The following is a 22,447-nucleotide window of genomic DNA, read 5'->3' as shown; positions in this document are numbered from 1 at the left end:
CTAGCGATATAATAAAAATTTGGTGTTCTGTACACTAGTTTATTAGCACTATAGAAGTTAATTGTTTCACTTTTCAAAAATTAGTGTTTATTAATACCTTATTCTGAATCCTGTTTGTGGTATAAACAGATTTATAATTTATTATCATAATATGATGCTTCATAACAAAACAAACGCAACTTTCAAAAAGGTTGGTGGGCCCTATTCTATAAAAAATCTTACAATATCCAGAAACGAAGGCTACGAGAATTATGAAAAGGAATACGTAAAAAATGAAGATAGTTTGATTCTGGGCAAAAACATTCTTAATGCTTAATTGAAGGAGTCATAATTGATTTTAAAATGACACACATCTGTGCCTAACGCCACACGCAAAAAAGTGATGGCACTGAAACGTGCCATCCAAAACGAATCGGTTAAAATATAGAAGATACTGGAATCCCATTTTGAGAAAATAATAAGATGTGGTACTTATGTCAAAAGTTTTTATTTATTTAATATTTTATGACATTAAAATACTATATAAAATATATACAAAAACCTACACTAATTATTGCACTAGTTACGGCTTGATGCTGAATTGGCAAATTGCGGAGAAAATGGAGTTGGATTGAATGCAAAGTTATTGCTGTGATCTGCAATTTGATCTTCCACCTGTAACATGTAATAATAATAATTAATAAGGGTATATCTATCTTATTGTATAAGTACTTATTATTCGTAGGATAAAATATTAAATTATGTGAGGATAGGATTTAAAAAAAAAACTTAAAAATATTTTTTGAGCAAAAAGAGTAAGTACTTAATATGAAAATAATGATTTTTACCGGTTTGTTTTGTACTGATTTGTCTTCTTGAGGATCATAGTCAAGTCTAAACTGAGGAAGGTTTTCAATGCCTATTAGATCCGAGTCATCAGAAATATCACTGAAAAGCAAAATATAATAAAATTAACATACCAACACACTATTATGTGTATATTACATTTATAAAAAAGAACTGTTCAATGTTCTTAATTTTACATTTACGCACAATTGTGTGAATCTATACTTTTAATAATATTATAATTCTGCAGAGTTTGTTTGTTTGTTTGTTTGAACGCGCTAATCTCAGGAACTACTGGTCCGATTTGAAAAATTCTTTTACAGTTGGATAGCCCATTGATCGAGGAAGGCTATATTTTATCACGCTAAGAATAATAGGAGCGAAGAAATAGAGGAAAATGTGGAGAAAACGGGGGAAATTATATGAAAGGGCTTATTTGAACGCCCTAATCTCAGGAACTACTGGTCCGATTTGAAAAATTCTTTCAGTGTTAGATAGCCCATTGATTGAGGAAGGCTATAGGCTATATTTTATCTCGCTAAGACTAATATGAGCGAACAAATAGAGGAAAGTGTGAAAAAAAACGGGGGAAATTATTTGAAAGGGCTTATTTGAACGTACTGGAGCAATTTTTATGTTATTTGGCACACATGAAGAATAGACCATGTGAAAGGACATAGGTCGGAAACCGTACATTTTCCGCAAAAAAATTGCGGAAAATGTAACGTTTCCGTGACATTCCCTAGTTACGCGGGCGAAGCCGCGCGGAACATCTAGTCTATATATATAAAAATGGATTTTCCAATGTGTTAGTCGCGCTAAAACTCAAAAACGGCTGGACGGATTGGGCTGATTTTAGTCTTAAAATATTCGTAGAAGTCCAGGGAAGGTTTTAAAGTGACACGAAGTTCACCGGGACAGCTAGTAATAATATAATTTTAAAGATGACCGCACAAAGGCACAAGGCGTCGCGACACTTTCCCTTCCATTGTAAGTTCGAGGGCGTCTTGTCGCGTTGTTCTGCTGCCACATAGTGCGGTAAAGCTCAATTTATTACAAAAATATTTAGACGTCCGTGTTGCTACTTGCTACGCCGCGCTAGTTATATAGTTACGCCTAGCTAGCGCGCTCTCACGTTAAACAAGACACTACCTTAAGGCGTCAAAGTCTGGCGCTTTGATCGTTTCATTCCATATCGGGTTGGAACCCTCTACTGCGTGCTTGTTGGTGCCCGGAGCCGCGAGACCCGCGCGGTTCAGCCCGGATTCCTGGGAACCGTACTTCGTCATAGACAGAGCTTCTAATCGCCTATTCATTCTGGAAAGTAAAACGGGCATCTAAAAGTTAAATAGGTGATTTCATGAAATTAAAGTTGCTGTTACGCTGGTGGTTGCTACTATAAACGCTGTTGTGATATCAGTTAAGTTTTAACTGTTATTCAACTGTAGATACCTAATTAGCTGTCGGGCGGGTTCGCCTGCTTTTAGTCGTGCAATCCACGACATTGGATACACTGGATGACCGAGGAGGATTCAATGTTGCTTGTTGCAATAGATGATGCGTCATGTGCTGCGTGTGTACTAATCCATCCATAAAGTTAATGTACCTAGAGGAATAGAGCAACAATCTCGAGCTGTCAAACGAAACCTAAATTGGTTTCATCTGTGTGTAAAAATGTGTACATATACACTTACACAAGCATGATTGAACATGATTTCTATGAGATTAAATTGTCAACGTGCGGCACGTGCCGACTGGACGTCAAAAAAATGTATCACACGTCTCTTTTCACCACGCAGTGTTACTGATAGTGACGTCTCTCTTGCTTAGGCCTTTGTTTCTCTATTCCGCTAGGTCTATTAACTTTATGAATCCATCACATGATTTAAAATAAAAAAAGCTCCTAATGTCTAGTTAAATCTTCCTGACTTCACTAACCTTCTAGTCCGGATTACCAAGGCGAGGAACAGCACTAGGCAGAGGAAGCCCAGCAGCACGGTGAGGCCGGCCAGCACGTACACCGTGAGGACGCGGGGGTCGGAGCCGATAACCGGACTCTGGCCCGTCACGAAGTCTGTCAGTACCAGCAGCCGCGTCTCCAGTGTGCGCTGGACTGTGCGCAGAAGTTGTGTATCACTGCGGAGGCTGAAATAAAAAAATGTTAGTACCTTTCAGTTGTCACAAGTTCTGACACGAATCACGATAAATGCCGTCAGTAAGGAAATGAAATGTACCCAAACTAACAATCGTTCTGCTATGGTATGACAGTTGTCAGTTTGTATGTCTGTCTATTTTATCTTATGCTTAAAACGCTGAACCAATTTTTTAGATTCTTAGATAAGAATATGGAATTGCTTTGAGTCCCGAGGCTGGACATAGGATATATTTCATTCTGGAAAATACGCCCCTCGCGCGATAAACGCATTTTGATGCAACAAAATTGCTGACGATGTTTATTAGGGTCGTCAGGGTAAAAGAGTATTGGTATCATCAGGGCCGTCTCTAGCCCATGTGGCGCCCGTGTGCAAACATTAACCTAGCGCCCCCTACTTTTTTTACGTCCGTGGCGCCCCCTAGCAAGCTCGTGGTCAAAATGAAATGGGTACAAAGTACAGTTTGTCCGGATGATCCATACTAATGGACTCCTCACCCTTAAGCGGTTAAGGGCGAGGAGTCCATTAGTATGGATCATTTATCCTGAAGCCACCAGACGAACTATAACAGCACATCAAGTTACCACATGATAGGTACTGTCAAATTTCTCCAATTAAATAGATAACAAACTCTATTGTTTGTAGATTAAATTTGAAGATTTTTTCGGTTTTGAATACATACCATGATGTGCTCTTGACTGGACCTAACACCCTAAACCCCAAAACGTACCCATGTTAACATACTCGTATCTATACAAATGTGCTTCATAGAAATGTCCAAATATTGAGTTTTTCATTCTTATTACGACATCATAACAAACATATAATGATCAACAACATATTTTGATAACATTTGACAGGAAAGTTTACTGAAAGCGAGGGCCCTATGTGCGGGTATAAAGTATTTTAAGGAAGGAAAGAGTGACAATTAAAAAAAACACTAGCTATTTGACTTTTGTATGGGCAAGGGTCCGAGCGTCACGAGTTTCCCCATACAAATATATATATACACACCCTAAAGTATTTCACTTATTTTTGTTACACCCTATTATTATATATATATATATATATATATATATATATATATATATATATATATATATATATATATATATATATATATATATATATATATATATATATATATATATATATATATATATATATATATATATATATATATATATATATATATATATATATATATATATATATATATATATATATATATATATATATATATATATATATATATATATATATATATATATATATATATATATATATATGTATATAGCGGCGCCCGTGTGCAATGCACACACTGCACCTAAGGGAAAGACGAACCTGGGTATTATTAATATACTCACTCCTCTATCCGCTCGGTTTCGACGGGCAAGTCGTCCTGGATGAAGTGTGCCCTGACCTCCGTCATGTCGTCGATGCCGACGCCGTTGCTGTCGCTCGCCTGCACCACTTGGTCGATGTTGCACGTCATGTCGAAACCGATACCGAACGTTTGCGCTATCTGAGAAACGTGATTTTTGAAACAGAAAAATTTGGTTCGCCATCTGCCTTTGAGTCTCTGATAGAAATTGAGTCATAAGCAGATGGTGGACCTACGAAATGTGGTCGCTTAATGTCAAGTAAATGTGTTAGCCGAGATTGACATAGCCCATAGGTCGGCAGACTTACCAATCAGATGAGCCAAATATCAAGTTTGTAGATTTTCCCATAACTTCAAAGAGCCGCCACATGAATTTTGTAAGTGCAATAATAATAATTAGAGTCCAATTTGCTTTACACTACAAAGCTACATTTACAGTTTAAAAAAATGTGGGAAATTAAGAAAAAAAGTAAATAAAATTAAATACATTTTTTATAATATAAATATATAAAATAACTCATTAAGGTGGGATTTCACCAAACACACATAAAACTTAGTTTTATAAAACTTAGTTCCCATTGGACGCGTTCATGCTGCGACGTAAATCTCGTTTTGTTTCGATTGGATTTCACAAACTTCTTTTGATCGCGATTATTAAATCTAAGTTTACGTGACGTCACACGATTATTTTACATGTTTTTATCATTTTAAAGCCTTTTCAAGTTAATTTAACTACAAAATAGCAAGAAACAATACATAAACTAACAAACGCATGTGTCAAAATTGTCATCTTGACATTTATTTTGTCTATGTTTTTAGTTCCGCCATGACAGGGCTTGAACGGGTTTTATAACGTTATACTTCGGACTTTGGGCGTTCAGAAGATAAAACTCGGATTTGCGTTGAACGCGTTCAGTTTATGCTGGTGAAATGCATTTCGATGTTATGATCGCGTTTAATCGTTTTGAACCGGTTCAGAGTGCTTTGAACGCGTTCCATTTCTTTGGTGAAATCGCCCCTTAGAGACATATTAATCCTATGATAGAGCCGCATGCGGCTCGCGAGCCGCGGTCTGCCGACCCCTGACATATCCCAACCAAATTAAACAGTTTCGACTTGCATATCAGCCGATAGTAGGTGCAGCATAGGCGAATTGTTATAAGTAACAAGTAAACAACATTAAACTTACAAAGTCCGCCTCCGCAATAACTTGATCCACCGGGTTGTAGAAGGTGAAGTACACGCGGTTTTGGGACGATATCAGATAGATTTTCACTTCGGTTCTATCAATTTGATTTGCTGAAAAATATTTTTTCGTTATTTAATACTTTAATTCAACCCATAGGTTAGGGTACTTTCGTTTTCGGGATAATCCAGTTACTACCCATAATAATTTGCAGTAAAAACTCGAAAATTAGGATAAGTAGGTAATGTACTAATGAAGAAAAACGAGTTCGGTTCGAAGTAGCATGTAAACGTCTCAAATCCGTAATCTATATAACTGATTGCCGGATAGTCGAGTTTCTATCGCTCTCTATTATTTACTAAGTAGGTAGTCTTGTTATAATATTTTTTTGAAGATTAACGAATTTCATCCATCCATCCATCTCAAAGAGACGTTAAAATATTTTCAATATTTAACAAGTCACCAGTGTCTGTAGCCACCACATCGAACTGGAAGATCCCGTGCATGGTGGAGGTCGGCTGTATGTTGAGCGTCAGAATGCCGCTCTCCCCTCCCAACACGAACGCCGTCTCCCGCACGTGCGACAAGCTGGGGTCCTCCACCATCGTCGACATGTCGATTGTGTACTCGATTCTAGCGCCTTCGGAGTGCGTAGCCTGATGAGGAAGTAAACGATGAGCATAATATGGATGCGCACACACGGTGGCCAGGAATATCTCAGTCTAGTCGGTCGACCCATCCGATTGTTAGTTGGGTCACTTTCTCCAGCACATGTTAACAATCAGTATATTGATTCTGCATACTGTCAACCTGGGCAAACGCAAAATATAATCTGCTTTTTCGCAAAACGTGATTGAACCCGTAGAGTTTTTTGGAAAAGCGGACTTTATTAACGTAAGTATAGATATTATATTAGAATGCAAATGGTGAGCGACGAAGACTCCTATTGACGCGTGGGCTTATTTCTTGAAGCCGGTTGTAATAAATCGTAAACAAATTATGGAATACATTTCTCATTTTTTTGATCAAACGGGAGTGTACGTTTACGTATTGTTAAAGTAAACCAAAATTATGCCATACTTACCCGCACTGTAAGAAGTTCTCTGTTGATATTGTCCGACGTTGAAATGCCGGCCGTATAGAGAGCTCGATCAAAGTATGGCCGAGGATTTGCTTCTCTGACCTATAGTGATAATTAAGAATTTACTATAATATTATTATGACTACTTAGTTTTGCTTTAGGCCCTTGTTCATTCAAAGAACAAAAACTACGATGCCGTCACTAGCCCGTATTAAAATAGTCAGGACTCAGGGGACATCAGAGTTCAGATAAGCAATCCTTCATAATAAATTGTAGTTGTTTGTGCTATTTATTGGTAGCTTGATAATAGAGCATAAAAAACTATGGCAGCTGGTATACTATTTTATAGCACGTCTACACCACTCTATTGATAATATAGTTACAAAGCAATATTTGGCTTTAATGACTCTTTTGAATTATGCTTAGAAATTCTAATGACCTAATGAACGACAGGGCCTGAACCGCGTCTCTGCTACCGCCTACCAGACCTTTTGTTTGGACGTTTTGCCTTAATATTTAGGTGTTGGTTAACTGCAACTTACTGTAACAGTGACGGTGAGCGTAGAGCTGGCTAGAGTCACGTCGGGGCTCTCGCTGCTGCTGGCGGCGATGCGCAGAACGTGAGTGTCCGCCTCATTGCGGTCCAGCTCCCGAGCGAGATAGAGAATGTTGTTGACTTTGTCTATGGCGAAGTAACCATCCTCGTTGCCACCTAAACAATAAAACACGGTTAAGTCGAAAGTTAACATAGAAAAGTGAAATGCAACCACATAATTAACCAAGATGGACTTATTCAAGTGGATATATTCATCTATGATTGCTGACGTCAACTTTGATTGTGCGTGCTATATACAACTTGGAATCTGGTGGTAATAATAGTTATTTATTATGGCCTAATGTGAAATAGGGCCTTATGGGCTCAAAAAACACAATAATTAATCGTATCTTCGTAATGTAAAGGATTTCTTACCAATGATACTGTAGTAGATATCGCGACAGTCATCCTCACAGAGATAGTTTTTGGGGTCTGATGCTAGAGGCAACTGGTGTCTCTCCGTAAGACCTTCTTCATTTTCTAAAATGCATAAAGTGAGTTATATATATACACGAGTCCCAAAAGGTAATTACAAAAACCTTTAACGATTTTGTTCTTGTTCCCTCGGGCGGGTTTCGAAGTTTGTGCCCGTAACCTCCGACTAAAACAATTTCAACCGCAGATGTCATAAAAAAATCGTTGTCGAAACTTACCTACGAAGGCGACGCTGGCCGTGTTAGTGGTGAACTCTGGTTCCCCTTGTGTAGGGACGAACACTACATGAATAGTCACATCAGAAGACAGAGACTGCGGTTCCGTGCCGTGGTCTGTAGCTCGGATAGTTACCTACAAGGCAAAATCGATATTGTATATATTACAAGGTATTTTGAAATAAAGCAACAACATTATTTGTTAATAAAACAGCAAGAGTTTTTTAAGTATCTTGAGTACTTACGTAAAATTCTCTAGTGGTCTCGGGAAACACGTCTTTTAACATGAGATTTCCTTCGTTTTCCACATTGTTGTCTATTGTAAAATACTCTTGGGCCTCCGCTGTAAAAGTAGTGTAGCAGCATTAAATTTAGTAAATTATTATTATCTGTGTTTTATGGAATAAGTACATATAATATTTATAATCAATTTGATAAATAGCTTTGTTAGTCTAAGAAAATTTGTTTCAAAATCGTCGATCAAACAAAACAATTCACGTAGTTTTGAAAGTTGGTATGGTTATTCCTAAAGTTGTCCAGATAAATATATACTAAAAGAATATATTTATCTGGACACGGGGACACGAGCCGGCGGTGGGGGGGGGGGGGAAAGGTCTCTTTTTCAAGGTTTTTGCTTGTGACTCGAAAAACATTTATAATATATCTTTAGTGACTTCTACATTAATTATCTACATTAAATCTACATTTAGGAAGTACAGAGTGTTAAAGGTGATAAAATCAAGAAGCTTGTTCGTTTTACAAATTTTAATTCTAAATTATTAAATACTTATCAATCAAATTGTGTTTCATCTTCGTCATCTTTATCATTAACATCAATAATGTATTCCATTCCATATTAGTACAAGCTCCTAGGTAGCCGTTACAAATAACACTTAATGTCCGCTTTTCGGCAACTGTATTTTCCAGAACAACCACTTTTACATCGGAAAAAAAATTGAATTTAATACCGCGTTAGGAGCAGGAGGATCCAAGGTCGCGATTGGTTCTAAGTTTCCATCGGCTCTTCGATCGAAACAACATCGACACACCTCGATTTACTGTATTTAGAGACAGATACAGTAAATCGAGGTAACGTAGTCCTCCTTCAAAATAGAGCCTATCTAATTAAATTTTGTTCAAATATCTTCAGGAAGAGTGAGTCTATGCCTCGTATGTTTTTACTAACTTTCAAAACTACATGAATTATTTGGTCTGAATTCCTTAATTTTCCCAGGCTATGTAGGCAGATACTTAATATTATATTATATAATAACGTAGATTCGCAACTTGTATATGAATCAATCTGTGATATTACATTATGGTAAACGAATTTGATGCAACGCGAGAAACATCTAGTGAAAAAATATATATTGCATAAACAAATAGAAATTGCTTACCATTTCCGACAATGGAAAATGTAACAATACCGGCTTCAAGGCCGTCTTCGTCAGTCGCTTGTACCGGATCAAGGAATTCCCCGTTCACTAGCACTAGTCTGCCAAGTGCTACAGTCCTCTCCTGAAATATATACAAAAAACAGTTTATACTGCAGTATTGACACTTTTATGCTGCAGTATTACGCTGCGTAGGCTGTATGCTACTCTGCGTAGGCCATATGCTACGCTGCGTAGGCCGTGAGCTACGCTGCGTAGGCCGTGTGCTACGCTGCGTAGGGCGTATGCTACGCTGCGTAGGCCGTATGCTACGCTGCGTAGGCAGTGCGCTACGCTGCGTATGCAGTGTGCTACGCTGCGTAGGGCGTATATTATTGCTATTTGCTACGCTGCGTAGGCAGTGCGCTACGCTGCGTATGCAGTATACTACGCTGCGTAGGCCGTATGCTACGCTGCGTAGGGCGTATATTATTGCTATTTGCTACGCTGCGTAGGCCGTATGCTACGCTGCGTAGGCAGTGCGCTACGCTGCGTATGCAGTATGCTACGCTGCGTAGGGCGTATATTATTGCTATTTCCTACGCTGCGTAGGCAGTGCGCTACGCTGCGTATGCAGTGCGCTACGCTGCGTATGCAGTATGCTACGCTGCATAGGGCGTATATTATTGCTATTTGCTACGCTGCGTAGGCAGTGCGCTACGCTGCGTATGCAATATGCTACGCTGCGTAGGGCGTATATTATTGCTATTTGCTACGCTGCGTAGGCCGTATGCTACGCTGCGTAGGCAGTGCGCTACGCTGCGTATGCAGTATGCTACGCTGCGTGGGGCGTATATTATTGCTATTTGCTACGCTGCGTAGGCACTGCGCTACGCTGCGTATGCTGTATGCTACGCTGCCCAGGCCGTAGGATACGCTGCGTAGGCAGTATGCACTCATGTCGTAGAAGTGCGCTTTTCAGTCCTACTAAAGTTATATAATTTTGTAATTGATTTTAATGGTTTACTTACTCTGAATAAACGGATCCGAGCTCCATTTTGTGGAAAAACGAAGACAGGATGGTGAAAGTTATACGGTCTTATCACTATCTCGTAAATTTCATTCGAGTCCATTTGAGGAATACCATGATCATAAGCCTAAAAATAATAATGCATTTAAATGTTAATATATTTTTTATTAACAACTTTTTAGAAGGTTCGATTGTTATAATTATTGTTTTATCCCTTCTATAAACATTATAACAATAACGCAGTGTATAACTTTTCTAGGTATTGCTATCTTTGTCTGTCAAATGACTTTCCCGACAAAAACATATTAGATTACTACCTTTAGGGTGAGCCAAACGAGCGTAATTTATGAGTTGTGAGTCGCAGAATTTCTGCCGCGTAAATATCTTTTCATACAAATCATGACTCACAAAATTATGCTCGTGTGAATCAAACAGGACTTTTGTATGAAACTGAATGCAGCAGAATTCTGCCGAACCGAAATTCTGCAACTCACAACTCACAAAACGCTCGTTTGGCTTCGCCCTTATAGTACCTCGTTGAAACATTTTTATTTAAATTCGCTTTTAATGTTTTTTTAATAGAGTTTAGTATAAATAATTTTTAGTCAGTTAAAACTTACAAAAATACCAATGGCATAAGTTCCCCAGTAACCTCTCAAGTCCATCGCAGTCTCTAGTTCTCCCGTGTTTGGATCAATCGAATTTCCCGGTTGAATTTGGATCATTCTGAACAGTTCGGGCACTTCGATGTCCCGGTTTGTGATGGTCAGGTTGAGTATGGCGTACCCCACGAGCCAATTGTCAGTGCCTGGCTCGTCGCGGTCCGGAGCGTAGATCTCAGGAAGAATTCTTGTATCCTAAAAAAAAAATACTAAGGGCCTGTTTCACTACTCTCTGATAAAGTGCCGAATAGGCTATTCACAACTTTTTTGACAGATTCTCCATACTTCATCTGTCAAGTTAAGTGGTGGATAGCCCATTCGGCACTTATCAGGAAGTGGAGAAACAGGCCCTTAGCCCGGGCGGCGGCTCTAGCGGCCAGGTCGCGGCGGCCATCGAAAGTATGGTGTGGCCGCTGACCGCGTTTCGGCCAGGTGCGCGCAGTCTATGGCGGTTTCATACTAAGGTATCTATCTCGATGGCCGCCGCGACCTGGCCGCTAGTGCGCGCCCGGGCTTAGGCTATAATGTATATATGTTTGTGAATTCTTCGTGCAAAAAGCACTGGACGGATATTAATCAAAGGCATGGAGTAGTTTCGGCTTTAGATAAAATATTTTTTATCCCAAAGTAAGTCTATATAGATTTGAGGTAATAAACTTATATTTTATTTATTGAATTATAGAACACCTGTGTAACATACGACATTGCAACATTAATTTTATAAAATAAATAAACTACTATTTATAAATTCTTACCGCAAGCAGACCTTCGGAAATAGACCATGAAAGTTCGTCTGGTGGTGGTAACTCTGGCGCGTTGTCGTTGACGTCCAGTAGAACGACGAGAACTTCCGAAGTATTGAGATTTCTATTGCCGTCTAAGAAAAAATTGATTGGAAAAATATTAAAGGCTCACTCGGGCTTAAATAGTTATAATAGGTTAAAACTTGTCGTGTATCGTGTTCTTCTTCTTCTTAGCTATATACCGAAATGGAAGACGATAAACGATTAGCAACTACCAGGCTGGCGTAAAAGTAATTGGCGTGTAAAAGAATACTACCTCCTTCCGAATAAAAGTTATCAATGAGATTGAAGAACAGCTGATGTGTGGGTTCGTCGCCGTCTCTGTCTAGCACCTCCTCTGTGGTGTAGTCGACGTACACCAGCCCCGTCTCCAGATTCACGGAGAAGAAGTCCCGCAGACGGGGATTCACACCGTAGTTGATCTGATACGAGACCGTGTGATATATTTCTGAAAAAAATAATTTGATAGTAATGGTCATCAGAAATATCTTGATTTTTAATTCGTAATATATCTTAAGTGCATCCTTTAGGTTTCATGATCTATTTAAAACTTCTTCTTAAAACGTTTGTTGGATTGGTTTAACCCCGAAAAATACTGTTATATTCCTTACATCGAATATATGTAACTTGGTAAATTCATTTAGAAGTTGATAAAAGAAATAGCCAATCTCACCATCTCTGTCAAGGTCGCTCGAAGCGAGAACCACAACCTCATCTCCAGTAGTCGCGTTCTCGTATATGTATACAGTCACATTGAATTTGTCTGTTCTCTCAAACGGAACTTTATTGTTCGTGTCTATTATTTCAATAGTTATCTGTAAAGAAATTGTTACTTATAATTTCATCAAAAATTCGGGCATTTTTATTGGGATGGCTTATCGAAATCCATTATATTTACATTTCCTGGAGTATCCCAGTAGGTTTCGTCTGGAGGACAGTCCTCTGGATTGGGTTCCGAGCATTTATCGCTGGCAATGACCGTGTAGTACAAGTTGTACCGGGGTGGGTCGTCGGCATCTATTTCTCCATTTGCATCCACTTCGATCTGTCCAGAGTTGAAGTCAATTTTTATTAGACCCTCAGGTGTATCATCTCTAGGCCTAAAATTTATAACTGGCTTGTAATCTCTCCAAAACTTTTCCAAGCTCCAACCAAAATATTCTACGCTCACATGACAGTAAGTATATATATACAGCATGACTGGTGAGACATGTTCAAAATTACGGAAAGTACTCGGTACTTGAATCTATATTAATATTATAATTGGGAAGAGTTTGTTTGTTTGTTTGTTTGTTTGTTTGTTTGTATGATTTGTTTGTTTGTTTGTTTGTTTGTTTGAACGCGCTAATCTCAGGAACTACTGGTCCGATTTAAAAAATTCTTTTACTGTTGGATAGCCCATTTATCGAGGAAGGCTATAGGCTATATTTTATCACGCTAAGTATAATAGGAGCTAAGGAATACAGGAAAATGTGGAAAAAACGGGGGGAAATTATTTGAAAGGGCTTATTTAAACGCGCTAATCTCAGGAACTACTGGTCCGATTTGAAAAATTCTTTCAGTGTTAGATAGCCCATTGATCGAGAAAGGTTATAAGCTATATTTTATCACGCTAAGACTAATAGAAGCGAAGAAATAGAGGAAAATGTGGAAAAAACGGGGGAAATTATATGAAAGGGCCTATTTGAACGCGCTAATCTCAGGAACTGCTTATCCTATTTGAAAAATTCTTTCAATGTTAGATAGCCCATTCATCGAGGTAGGCTATAGGCTACATTTTATCACGCTAAGACTAATAGGAGCGAAGAAATAGATGAAAATGTGGAAAAAACGGGGGATATGAACTACTAGAGCAATTTTTATGTTATTTGGCAAACATGAAGAATAGACCACGTGAAGGGACATAGGCTATTTTTTGCTGCAAAATGTACGGTTGCGTGAAATTCCTAAATTACGCAAGCGAAGTCGCGCGGAACATCTATATATTTAATAAAATCGTAGGAAAGTCAATTCTGTATATTGAATATTTTTGTACAATAAATAATACTTGGGATGTGATCTACTATGCTAACGCGGACGAAGTCGCGGGCAACAGCTAGTCTCATTATAATTATATGTATAGTAATAAAATTAGGTACTTAATTGTTGACCAAAATTCCCTTTAAATAAATGAATCATGGACACTAAGTAAATTACGGGGTTAGGCAAGTAGGCGTACTATGCGGCGGCATGCACCATCAAGGAAACACCGCGCCGCTACCCTTCCCGCGCGCGGTGTCCATGCGTTGGGTAAATAATAAATTAACTTTTACTCAGTGATTGAACGATATTAATTTTTTATATTTTTTTTCGTCTAATAATAATATTTGGCTATTATATTATAATAGCCAAATATTACGTCCTCGAGTATTGAACATGTCTCACCAGTCATGCTGTATAAACATATTTTTTTATTATTTTACTTACATTATAGTGTAACGGATTTGATTGTAAAGTGGGCCATCAATGTCTGTCGCCTGGACTGAGCCGATAATAGTGTTACTTGCGGAATTCTCACGCACCCTGAAGCTCTGCTGTAGGGTCCCATAATTGAATATCGGCGGGTTATCATTCATGTCGATGATTGTGATCGTATACGTTACTGAAAGTTGAATATCAGTAGCGTCAAGTTTAAAAGTATTATTTTCTGTTTCAACAAAATGTTATGCTTGAATATTACTGTTATATAAGGAGCCTCAAAAGTCTTTTATGTCTTTATAACAATTATAGAGGTACTTATGGTTGTACTTACATTCGTCATAATCTTGACCAATAGCAGTGTTCACGTCCACAACCCTAACGGTAAGGAAAAGGACCTCGAACTCCTCATAATCTATAGTAACGTTGTGCCTTATCTCTTTCACGACTAATCTACCTATAGCCGCGCCACGGTTGGATGGGTCGGGGTATATTGTCTGTATCTCTATACATCTAAAATTTGAGAATTATTATTAAAAAAATGGTTTCAAAGTGATAACATTAAAATTAATCTGATCTTTTTTATTTTACCTATGATATTCCACAGGGTCTGTATTTCGACCTTGTTTCGTTGCGTAAGAAGAATCCCAGACAATTTCAAACTGAAGTTCGGCAGTCGTGTCCGGGTCAGTCGCTTGTATTTCTTGATTATCTTGAATAATTTGGTAGCCCTCTGGTACGTTTTCTTCTACGTGTGGACTTCCACGAGGCTATTTTAGAAATATTTTAATTGATAATATCAGATCGTCTAAAGAGTTTACTCATAAATCTACTTTATCAATTTACAAATTTTAATTATGGTCAACTGTATGTACTCAAATGAATTGCTTACCAAACGCAACGTAGGTGGAGTGTTGTTTATATCATTCAAACGTATAACTAATTGAGATGTAGCTGTATTGTAAGGCTCTCCTAACGTGTCATCAGCTCGAATCTGGAGGATTAAAATAAATAAATACTTTGGTTATTTAACGTTACTTATCATTTTATAAAGCTCCTCTTAATAATTAAGTAATTATTACCTGAATCAAAAGTTCGTTCTGTCTATGGTAATCAAAAGCTTCGTCAATTGACACGGTTATATCTCCGGTGGTTTTGTCAATGGTCAAATAGTCTTGAGCATTTCCCATAAGTGTGTGCCTATAAAGATTTTCGTCAGATTAATATTATCTAAATTGATGATTATTATGATGCAGATAAAAAGTAATCGTACTTACTCGACCCTATCGTCTATGTCTCTGTCTTCAGCCAACATCGTTCCAACGAAGAAATCTTTGCCAACAGTTTCATCAAATGTAACAGTGTGCACACTATTTTGAAAAATAGGTAGTTCGTCATTCCAATTTCTTAGATTAATGTATACTGTTGCAACTCCCACAAAATCTGTATTGTTTAAGTCCGTAGCGATGACCTTAAAAATATTTTCGGTATTATCCTTGATACTCAAATTTTTTTGTATTTCACTATTTAATATAGTGTGACAAGAAACGAAAGTTAAGGAAGTATTTCTTTTTACCTTTAATTCAATATTTTGAAATTCCGGAACTTCAAAATCTAGCATGCTATGATTTGTGGTACCCATTATGAACGTCTGTCGTTGGTAGCCGATCTCTGGCTGAATGAAGAAAGCTGCCGCTGCTCCTGGCGGGTACACACTCTCCAGATGTACCTGGTATTGAGCGTGCGATCCCTGAAGCAAAATTAAATTGTTATACTTCTGTAACCAATCAAAATGCGCATGCGATATTCAAATACCATTTTATAGGACACTCACCAAATCTCTATCATGGAAACCAAAATCTTGTTCAAAATTCAGAGTCTGTGGTGTTTCTTCGTCAATAGTTACTGTGTATACCTCGTGTAGAGGCTCAGGTATCTGATCATTAATATCGTTAATAATAATTGCAATATTTGTTTGAGTCGCGAGCTCTTCGTTGTCATATTTGTACGCTGTAATGGTCATCTGAAATAGTTCCCTTTCTAGTTCGTCTCTATCGATCGGGTGAACTTGTAGTATCGCACCACTTCTGCCTCCTTCTATTGTGGTCACATTAAAATATTGCCTGTCCTCTAAAAAAAAAAAGATTTGATATAAATCTACGTTAACACTTAACACTGTAAGTTTAGTGTGCTGTAAGTCTAACTAAACAGAATAGGTTCCTTCAGAATAGTACCTTCAGCGATGCTTAAAGAGTATTCAATAGGTTTGTCTATGCCAGTATCACCATCAATAGCCCTGATAGTGAAAGTCTGTGATGTCTTTTCGTCGAATTGTTGGACGGCAAAGATCTCTACCCAACGCGGTGGACGATGCTCCACATTCTCTACTTGAACCATCATGGTCACCGTGTGGGTGTTTGGTAAAGAATCCTGAAAAGAAGTAAGTTGTATTACGTCTATGTCATTGTTTAATTATTGTCAATTGAGAAAAGTTCCAATACAACTTACAAGAGCGGTAACTCGGAATATATGCAGAGCATTCGTTTCGAAGTTCAACGCCTGATTTAGTCCGACAGTCATGTACATGCGATTCCACTCCCCCGGTATCAAGTCTCCTTGCATATAGAATATCTCATCGTCATTCCTGGTGCTCTCGATCTCGAAGGTCATTGCTATGGTACTGATCTGACCGTCTTCGTCGGTTACGTTGTAAATACAGCTAGTTAGTGTACTGTCGTCTAATTCCTGTAAAATTAGATACATATTTTTTCAAAGCTTTTCGTGATAACCTTGTAAATAAAAATTGATCTTAACTACTAAATATATAATAAAGACAAAATATTGTAGTGCTTAATTGATTTGCATTCAATGAGATATCCTAAACTATTGCACTTGAAAATCATTGATATAATATGACAAGAAGAAGTTAAGAAGTTAGAATAATAAAAACATAATACACTATTTTTTAGACTAACCGGAACAACACAGGGGTCTAGCACGTGTATGATGGGGTCGTTGTCGTCGATGTTGACTATCTGCAGCGACACCTGCGCCACGAGCGTCTCGCCGTCAATGCGAACGTTGAACATGTACACCTGCATGCCGGGCGTCTCGTAGTCCTGTCTGCAATTTCAATAAAAGACTAGGAAAAGAAATGACGAAAAGGAAAAAGGAGACGTAGATACAAAAAGTTAAAGGCTGATGATATTATAGAGTAAACTACTCCATCGTTTGCAGGCATATTATAATGATATTGGCATCTTAGATTAATATTCAAAAATACTAGCGTCTAGCAATGCCAATATTATGACTTTCTGTGGTATAAAATTTTAAAGTTGTCTTGAATTCGTTTGAGTTTGTTTCAAATGTTACATGGAGGGAGGAGCAAACAATATTACCTATTAGTTATGTAAAGATACCAGCCGTCGTCCTCTCTTCGTATTTCCGGTCCCAACATGACGAATGAACCTGCTACCAGAGGCCTGACCACTTCAGGCGTCGCTGACCCTGTAAAAAATGTATGTAGAATATTAGTATAGTTTTAACAAATTATCTATTTAAAACCAGATTGCCACAGCCCACAAGATTACTCTGTCGTCTGTGTATTGTCGACATGAGAATCATCGGAATATTTATGTATATTATTTGTATCTACAAAATTCCTGTCCAATCTGGGACAAGACGAAAATTAGTATGAACGGCATTGAATACTGCGTACAAACATGTAAGTAAAGCTGTAAACGACGTCCAAAGTTACTTTGTGGTCAAATACTTAGAGGTCGAGATACTAGCATAGCCGTAGCCAGGATTCTGGCCGTACCTCGCTACGCCCATGGATACTAGTGTCATACTAGTGTGTGAAAACAAAATTTTGGAACTAGTCGAGCAGGGTTTGTGCTATACTTATTTATTTATAAGCAACGCGTGGGCCTACGTTTGGTCGCGTAACTCAAACAAACCCAGCTAAAGCTGGAAACAAATCATCTAATATGTCCGTAAGTCGCAGCTGACGGATGCGGCTTGTTTCTATCTGATTAACGCAATACACTGACCAGTGCATGTTGTCTGTCATAAGTCCCGGACGCGACCTTGAGCGTACGGACGTCTGAACAGTACTAGCTGGCTGGATGTTTTTGCATCCGCCGACGGTATGGCTGCGTCCCCATCAGACACGGCGCGGCGCCGGCACCGTGTTACGGCACGACGCCGCCACCGTGATACGGTACGGCGCCGCACCGTGTCACGGTGCGTCCCTATTCATTCGATATTTGCGCTCGAACGAGAGTGCTTGTATCCAGACAAGCACTCTCGTTCGAGTGCAAATATCGACTGTTGTGGCGTCGTGACGTAACACGGTGCCGGCGCCGCGCCGTATCTGATGGGGACGCAGCCTATGAACGGGACGCGGGGACGCGTCCGCGGAGGTTTTGGGTTCATAAGCAATTCTTTCTGAAATGACGTGCCAGACGTCCGAACACCCATCTTCCTACAAACGTGTACATTGTTAAGCCGCATCCGTCAGCCGCGGCTCTCGGATTCACCCGATAATGTTAACAAATCACGACTTACATTGAATTGACATAATCCGACCAAATAACATAGACGTCTGCCATATGAATATGAATAATATTTTATTTCGATATTGGTACCTTCATAATTTAACTTGGCGATGGCGACGTCCCCCTCTATCTCCTCCTCCATGAATATGATCTGGGTGCCGCTGGTGGGGGTGAGCGGGTAGTACTCGTCCATGCACACGTCATCTCGCTCCGGCGCCGGTACGAACGGCCTCTCACTCCAGGTTAAACCTGAAAATGTCGTAGAAGATGTTTTTGAAGGCGCATTATGGAGCTGAAGGTATGTATGATATTGTATAGCTTATATCGCGGGTTGTTGAGCGCGGCGACCGAATTAAGAAATTCTGTAACGAAACGGAAAAAACCTAACACACAAACATCGTGCCGAAGTCTGGCAACATCGTAATTAAGGATAATTGAATAACGGATACTATTAATTTGTTAAAAAGCTAATTTATGTTGGCAACTCACCTGTAAAGTCAAGTTCGGGCAGATTTGGCTTCGGTTCCCTCGGTATACTTATCATGTATAAACATCGGTTGGTGCCTGCAATATGCAACATTAAAAAAGGTATTATTATTATTACAAGCAAAATATATTGCTATTATTCGGTCATAAGACTTATGCTTATGCAAATATTTTTGATTTAAATATTAAATTGACATAAGCAATAGCAAGAAAATATTAAATTTAAAACGAGCAAGTTTTATGTGTATATTTTTATGAGATTTGTGTGTACTAATTTCGGTTGAATACGTAGCAGCTATGTAATTTTGCTTTTTTATTAAAATAAAGGGCAAACAATTAAGATGAATGTCGAGTTTTACTTACTTTGAGTATGCGAGCTCCTAGTTACGGCAAGGAGGATTGCCACCGTTGTAATAATAGCCCGAAGTTCCATCTTTCATATTCACTTGGTAAAGTACTGAAACAGTGTTATTGTAAAATTTAAGTATGATGTTAAAAATTTAATGCTTTAGTGTAGTAGTAGAAGAGTGTGTAAATACGAACGGATGTCCCATGCCTATCCAACAAGTAGACAACAGGACATAGCGTAAGTCTTAACCAAACGTGAAAACAACGTTTCTTTTCCGCTTTAAAACACTAGTCACTACGGATTACACTTAAGCTGACAAAAAATCCACACCCAGCCTAGTTTTATCTTTATAAACCTTAAATAAATATAAAAACCTAAGGGCCTGTTTCACCACTTCCTGATAAGGATATCCATCACTTAACTTGACAGATGAAGTATGGAAAATCTGTCAAAAAAGCTGTGAATAGCCTATTCGGCACTCTATCAAAAAGTGGTGAAACAGGCCCTTATTTTATTAGTATTAATGCGTTACATTCCAGAAGAAAGCACTTATAAAAACACTTTTATCTTTAATTACCTACTTGTGTGTGATATCTCCGCAATAACAATAATTATAATTATAAATATATTTATACGTCATCATACATTCATAAAACCTGACGTGTTTTTAAGTTGTGTAAATATTTATATTTTATTTTGTAATAAATATAACCTCGGAATTTATAATGTCGAGTTTTACAAAAAACAAAATATTGTCACCAGGCAAAATAGACTTTTTACAGTAATTATGCTTGTACGTATCAAATTCACACTTTCGGGTTTATAATATTAACAAACGTCACGTTTGTTCTAACAAAAAAGTTAAGGAAAATGGGTATATTCTCTATACCCATAAATAATATCTATATCTATGGACGCTTCACACCACGTCAGTCTGGCCCCGAGGTAAGTACCTGAAGGACTTGTGTTACGGGTACCAGACAACGGAAATATATTTAATACTTTTATACTATACATATACTTATTTAAGATTTTTATTATATGATACACATATTTAATACACATCCATGACCCAGGAACTTCGAAAACTTTTTGTTCCGTCGTCGGGATTCGAACCCGCGACCCCCGGCTTGAGCTACCAACGCGCACACCACTGAGCCACAGAGGTCGTCCCATATATCCTAAACACATACTTGAGAGCCCTTTCATTTCGTTACATTGATGATGATTGATGAATAGCAACTTCTACAGACTTCAAATATTTCATAGACATCTTTGGTCGCTTATATTTGATAACTAAGTACTTCACTCAGCTAATTGCTTTAACAAGTTAGTGTAATTTAACAAAGAAAAAAATAGTTTAATTATGCATTCTAACGTGACTGCACAATAAATGCAATGGGCTTATTATGCATCAAACTTATTCATTGTACCCTTTTAGCTTGTGACATGAGGCAAAAATTGAAAATTTTACTCTTACCTAAAAGTATCCTTTATAATAGTAATTAATTTCACTGTTAACTTTAATTTAAGTCACCGATTACACAAAATAACTAATTATGACTAAAATGTCAATAAGGATACTTCCTTTGTCAAAGCATTATCTAGTGATAAGATGACGTTGCGATAACGAACCAATATTAATATCGGTTAGCTATTATAATATTTAATCTAATCTAAAATAGCTATTTTCGCGGATGCCTTATATGTTAGTTATACAGGTGGTGATACAGTGCTGTCGGCCATTTTGATAGGTCGAGAGCACTGTCTCACCACTATACTCGGTAGGTGTAACATGGCTTTTAATTGTTCCTGATACAGGACATAGCCACCGGATGCTATTATTTTTATCAAACACAAGATTAGTAGTTAAGAATTGTTATTTTCATTTTAGGTATGATAACTTTTACAAACTATTGTATTGAGAACTATTTTCTTACTTTTTGTTTCTTAAAAGCCAGAAATAATCGTTAGATGGATTTTACGATGGTGGTGGTGGTGGTGGATGGTGGATTTATAAGGTTGGGATAATAGTATAAGTTCCCAAAAATATCATAGTAGTAGTATGTAAACAATTTTTCTGAATGCTTTTAAATTTAGAAGTTCATATAGGGCATGGGCCTCGGCAGGGGGATGCCAGGTGGTGCACTTGCACCCCTTAGGAATCTCGGGATCAACAGGAATTATTGAAATATGAAATAAAAAGCCGTCTGTAACCCTATTACCATGCCGTACAAAGAAAGTTCGTCATGTTTTGGCACTAAATGTATGTTGACGTTAATAGACAGTCACTGTTGTTCGTAAAAAGTAAAAAGAAAAGAAAGAAAACTTGAAGAAAACTAAAATCTGCATCCTTTGGAAATTATGTCTGCCGGCGCCCATAAACCTATGAACTTCTAAGTTTAAACATGATAATAATAATTGGCTGATTTAACTTATTTTCTGTAATGTACCTCTACAAGAGTACAATATTTTATAATAATAATACTCTGTCTATTTATTTTATTTTATTTATTTATTTATTTTATTTATATAACTATAGCCTGGCTATCTATAACATTAGCGTGGTGAATCACGTTAGATGTATCGAGGTCCGTATTCTTCCTTGAGATTAAGGTCTATTTACATGACATGGACTTTATTGTACACGCTTATAGCTTTTGTGTTAAACGTGCAAGCGTAAAGTCCGATTCAAATGTACACGGAAATGTTCTGCTACGACCCACACCATTTTAGAGTAGAACGACTTGCTAGAATAAATTTTATTAATTCAAATTTGAGTCGTCTGGGCATGGGCTTTTTACCATATTCCTTTTGTGTCTCCTCTTGTTTTTTTATTTGTACCAAGGACTAA

At 37.9% G+C, this 22,447-nt stretch overlaps 1 protein-coding gene across 1 annotated transcript; it reads right to left on the bottom strand.

The window, feature by feature from the left end:
- Positions 1–513: 513 nt before the first annotated feature.
- Positions 514–21,107, bottom strand: LOC121740245 (cadherin-23-like). Its single transcript, XM_042132884.1, has 35 exons — positions 21,074–21,107; positions 19,608–19,701; positions 19,248–19,322; positions 18,849–19,007; positions 17,598–17,706; positions 17,175–17,322; positions 16,708–16,944; positions 16,434–16,629; positions 16,034–16,329; positions 15,776–15,949; positions 15,477–15,670; positions 15,282–15,399; positions 15,092–15,193; positions 14,791–14,969; positions 14,534–14,712; positions 14,209–14,383; positions 12,641–12,842; positions 12,416–12,557; positions 11,999–12,190; positions 11,695–11,816; positions 10,898–11,134; positions 10,279–10,404; positions 9,272–9,392; positions 8,120–8,217; positions 7,878–8,010; positions 7,600–7,704; positions 7,172–7,341; positions 6,633–6,731; positions 6,012–6,204; positions 5,552–5,661; positions 4,346–4,503; positions 2,764–2,970; positions 1,978–2,142; positions 828–927; positions 514–654 (listed from the first exon to the last, which is right to left on the bottom strand). Exons 2-35 carry the CDS (start codon positions 19,675–19,677, stop codon positions 559–561), a joined length of 5,187 nt encoding a protein of 1,728 aa, XP_041988818.1. The 5' UTR covers positions 19,678–19,701; positions 21,074–21,107; the 3' UTR covers positions 514–558.
- Positions 21,108–22,447: the final 1,340 nt, after the last annotated feature.

This window comes from Aricia agestis, chromosome 3 (genome assembly GCF_905147365.1).
Source record: "Aricia agestis chromosome 3, ilAriAges1.1, whole genome shotgun sequence".
In the NCBI taxonomy this organism is placed as follows: Eukaryota; Metazoa; Arthropoda; class Insecta; order Lepidoptera; family Lycaenidae; genus Aricia; species Aricia agestis.
The sequence above is the reverse complement of the archived record's forward strand: the minus strand, read 5'-3'. Positions and strand labels throughout refer to the sequence as shown.

What these genes read in the sequence shown, in the direction of transcription:
- LOC121740245 (XM_042132884.1), bottom strand. Translation starts at nt 19,677, where the DNA reads ATGGAACTTCGGGCTATTATTACAACGGTGGCAATCCTCCTTGCCGTA. An exon ending in GAGCGACCTTGACAGAGATG is followed by an intron (nt 12,191 to 12,415) that starts GTGAGATTGGCT and finishes TATTTTTTTCAG; the next exon opens with AAATATATCACACGGTCTCG. An exon ending in CTTATGCCATTGGTATTTTT is followed by an intron (nt 10,405 to 10,897) that starts GTAAGTTTTAAC and finishes TATTATTTTTAG; the next exon opens with GCTTATGATCATGGTATTCC.